Raw genomic sequence first — 4,625 nt, 5'->3', positions numbered from 1 at the left:
GATATATTAATATCAAAAATAATTTTTTAAAAATAAAAAAATATTATTTTGATATAAAAAATTAAACACAACCATATTTCTAAACATGTTATATTTGGATTTGTCACTGTACACATCTAAGCATTTCTAATTTTATCATTTTTAATTTTATCATATAATGGATTTGTCACTGTACACATCTAAGCATTTTTAATTTTATCATATAAGTTTTATATTAAAAATCAAATTTAAAAAATAAAAAAATATTATTTTGATATAAAAAATTAAACACAACCATATTTCTAAACATGTTATATTTGGATTTGTCACTGTACACATCTAAGCATTTCTAATTTTATCATTTTTAATTTTATCATATAATTTTTCTGGTTAGGAATTTAATGATATGCAATTATTATTAGTAACACGTTTTAAAAATATTTTTTAACTAAAAATATATTATTATTATTATTATTATTTTAACATAAATATATTAAATTACAGTGTAAAAACACATTTTTAATGTATGATCTCATGTTTTGAAAACGGACACATTACATCTTTAGAATTTGATTAACCAAAAGGTGGAGCATAAAACATGAAAAGAACAGAAGAGGTGGGTGGGGGCAAAAAGATTAAAAACAATTATGGGCAAAGGCTCCCATTGCTTTAGTAGCTGTAGACGGAGTATTAGAAACCAGGATTGAATATTGAGGGAGCTCAAGGACAGTCATGAGGGCCCTAAAGGGAGACAAAAGTGACAAAGGTGAGAGCATTTACGAGCAACTTGTCCTAATAAGGCATCAGCTATGAGCTGTGAGTGCAAATTAAAACTTATAAACAAACAGAGAATTATAAGAAGATATGAAACCAGGTGGATTTTGAGCATGGGAGTAATTTGCCCTTGTATATTAATTAACTTCCTCAGAAGAAAGAAATGGGTTTTTAGAGATTTTATATTCAAAGAAATATTGGATTTTTAAGATAATAAACATGATATTTTGTCTCATTTTTGTGTAATTTGAGAAATATTTTCCTAGCAGATCAAACACAGAATTGTTTAGAATTTTAGATCCCAGGAAATTCATCTGACCTCGATATACTGCTTGGATCTTACCTTCTCCCATCTTGCTTCTAAAGATCATGTTAAATTAGCTGCAGTGTTTGATCAAAGGTCAAAAATCAAAATCAAAATTGACATTTTATCTCTTCATGGGTACATGGCTGGAATCAGTCTCGGGCATTAAAAAAAAAAAAAAAACAGAGATAGAAAAGACATATCTTACAATACCTTCAATTTTTTAAAAACATAAATCCATTTCAAAGATATTAACCATACACAAGCGGTGATGATAGCCTATGATACAGTCTAGCTCCTGGGTTCATAATTGATAAATTAGTGTAATAGTTTTGAAAAGATTCGACTATGATAAAGATTAAACTACTAGCTAGTGTACTGATCACAAATCTAAGGTTCCCTTGAAGGGCCCATTGACAATGGCAATCCAACCTGCTGCTTTTGTAAGTAGTTTATGTGACTTTGCATCAGAAACCGTATTCATCAGTTGGAAATTGATTAAAAAAAAGAAAACAATTATACATAACTAACAGCAGCATAAATTATCTTGAAAGTACAGAATCTTGATCCAATTATGCTACCAAATAATCAATTAATGAAAAATCAAAGGAATATTTGCACATGAAATTTCATATGAGCAATCATTGAAAGCCATAAGCGTGCATTGTTTGCAAGATTAATTAATACTCAAATGATCGAAACATGTACATACATATATATATCTGTACTTGACATATACAGATCAGGGCCAGAAGGAAAACAAACCCTCAAAGATCTGAAGCTCAGTTCAATCTTAAGATCAAAACCATGATAAACTTTAGATTGAAAACAAAACTGAAAACAAGAAGAAAACGTCTTCCTAGGTGGAGCTCTGATGAGGATTTAAGAATCCATTGAAGTTGGCACATTCAAAAAAGGCCTTGGCAGTCATCTCCCTTTCGAACCTCCAAATATAATTCAAGCCCACCAAAAGTTCTGTGATGGCAGCTTCAGTCTTCTCCTTGTTTGCAAAAAACAATGTTTGCAGAAGAAGAACATTGGTTTTTGGCGACAAATTTTGCTGCTCAAAGCTTCTTTCACTTTGCCATTTGATCATGTTATGTGCTAATGGAGATAACCACGCCAATATCCTCCCCAAAGCATCCCTCCATTCTCCTGCAAGGACTGGATCACTAGCTGAAAACCCTACTCCTTTCAATCTAGCCCTTAGTGAAGACCTTATACTATTTGGTAACATCGAGTAAAGATCATCTCTTGCATCAACACCAACAAGTTGTGGTGACTTGATCATCTTTTCCATAACTATAATCAAATTTGCATAGTGTAGGGCCAAAGCCGCCGCCCCAAGCGTAGTTGGCGGAGGCTTTAAAAGCTTCGAATTCGACTCGAAAAACCCATTGCTCGGGTCTTTATTTCCTTCAAGCTTCGAGCTCTTCAGTGGCCCCGACACAATGTTACAAGTAGTAGGGTTCTCTGTTGGATGCACTGTTGCAGAAGCTGAGAGACTGCGAGGTAGAGAAGTTGGATAGCCATGTGCTATGCCAAAAACTAGCTTGATCCTTGCTAAAACAGTGAAAATGGACTTGGCAAGGATCAAGACAACCGTATCAAAACTTCTATTCCAAAGAGATCTCTCTTTGAGGTACTTCACCTCCTGTCTCTGCCACAATATCTTTTGTTGAAGATCCAAAACCTTTTGTTCTTTGGTTGTTCCTTCAAGTTCACCACACTGTAAAGCTTTCCTTAATCCATTCTCCAATGTAGACAGCTCCTCCATCTCTTTATACAGCGTCGCCGTTACAGTCACGTACCTGTCCATCTTCTTGGTTTTGGCTTCCATGTCTTTCCAACTCAAGACCCAACAATTAGCATCATTCCCCAAGTTGGTAAAATCATCGAACAAACGCTCGAAACGCCGCAAACCCGAGTCCTCACACCTCTTGCTTAATCTCGAAACAGATTTGGCGATGAGCCTAAGATTCTCAGCCATTTCAGCACACGCGAGGCCGAGAAGGAATGACTCGTCGTTGGAGACAATTTTGCGTACTCCTTCAAGAGAGATAGAATCATTGCGCACACGAATTATGTTCTTGTCTGAAAGAGATTGCCAAAGATGGAAAAGCTTTGACATAAGACCTGCGATTTCGAAAGCTAAAACTCCAACTGAGGCTCTCTTTGATGGTTTTGGGATTGGATTGGAGGTTATGACTGAATCAAAACTGTGAGATATTGCTGTTTTTACCTTTATTAGCCATGTTTCAAGAGCCATAATATTGTTGATCAATATTTTTTATGTACTGTGTACAACAAGCAACAAAAGGCTAGAAATATTATAGCTAGCTAGATGGGATCAATGAGAAGTACTCGGGGTGTGTAAAAGAAGAAGAGAGAAGAAGGTGGTTTGAGAGAGGAATCTAGGGAGGAAACAGAAGGTAATGGGAGAGGAAATACTTCAAGAGTGGGAGATGGAGATCACATATAAGGATTATAAAAGAGGAGAGCATCGCATGAAGGCTATATTGTATTGTAGGGGGTGAGTGGCTATTTGATACCATTACAAATAACTTAGTGAATTAAATTATAAAAAAAAAAACTAGTCTCATGGATTATTATTTTATTTAAAACTTGATTCGACATAGTTAGTTAGCCTATAATTAAGTAATGGGGAGTCCAAGTTCGACCAAGTTTTAACAAAAATAAAAGAAAAATTAATTAAATGTGATTAAGTTAAAAATTTAAATGGACTCGTGGCTTGATTTATTAAAAAAAAAAATTTGTTAAAATCCATTAATTGTTTTTATTTCAAAATAATACCTTTTTCATTGTTCTTATAAAATAAAAAAATTAAATAATTCCGAATTAACTCACATCAATCCATCTGACCCGTCGTCATCGAGAACTAGCCGCAAATGGACCTGAGCAGGATTTAAATACAGTGACACGTATAAAGAGGTGATAAAAATAACATTTTTACTTAAATTAATCAAAGAGATAATAAAATTTGCAACACTCACATGCAAGACAGTGTGTGAGACATGTTTATTATTGATAGGTCTTTTGTCTTTTATGGGTTTGGACTTCAAGGGGACTTTGAAGCGAGTGGAGTCTTGCATTGTGGATTTCTCTCCCCTTTTCCTTTTTTATCAATATATAAATTATATTTAACTAAAAATGAGAAAGTTTTCGGTTAACTCAACCAAAATACAAGAGTATTCTCTGAATATAAAACTAGAAAACATATAATGGGGAGTCCAAGTTCGACCAAGTTTTAACAAAAATAACAGAAAAATTAATTAAATGTGATTAAATTAAAAATTTAAAGGGACTCATGACTTGATTTATTTAAAAAAAAACTTGGTTAAAATTCATTAATTGTTTTTATTTCAAAATAATACCTTTTTCATTGTTCTTATAAAATAAAATAAATTAAATAATTCCGAATTAACTCGCATCAATCCATCTGACCCGTCGTCATCGAGAACTAGCCGCAAATGGACCTGAGCAGGATTTAAATACAGTGACACGTATAAAGAGGTGATAAAAATAACATTTTTACTTAAATTAATCA

General features: G+C 33.3%; 1 protein-coding gene across 1 annotated transcript; it reads right to left on the bottom strand.

The window, feature by feature from the left end:
- Positions 1–1,701: 1,701 nt before the first annotated feature.
- Positions 1,702–3,582, bottom strand: LOC105129571 (uncharacterized). The gene has a single exon (XM_011031688.1). The coding sequence runs from the start codon at positions 3,324–3,326 to the stop codon at positions 1,917–1,919; it is 1,410 nt and encodes a 469-aa protein (XP_011029990.1). The 5' UTR covers positions 3,327–3,582; the 3' UTR covers positions 1,702–1,916.
- Positions 3,583–4,625: the final 1,043 nt, after the last annotated feature.

This window comes from Populus euphratica, unplaced genomic scaffold, assembly GCF_000495115.2.
Source record: "Populus euphratica unplaced genomic scaffold, PopEup_1.0 scaffold16.1, whole genome shotgun sequence".
In the NCBI taxonomy this organism is placed as follows: domain Eukaryota; kingdom Viridiplantae; phylum Streptophyta; class Magnoliopsida; order Malpighiales; family Salicaceae; genus Populus; species Populus euphratica.
Note: the sequence above shows the minus strand (reverse complement) of the source record. Positions and strands in the feature narration are given on the sequence as shown.

What these genes read in the sequence shown, in the direction of transcription:
- LOC105129571 (XM_011031688.1), bottom strand. Translation starts at nt 3,326, where the DNA reads ATGGCTCTTGAAACATGGCTAATAAAGGTAAAAACAGCAATATCTCAC.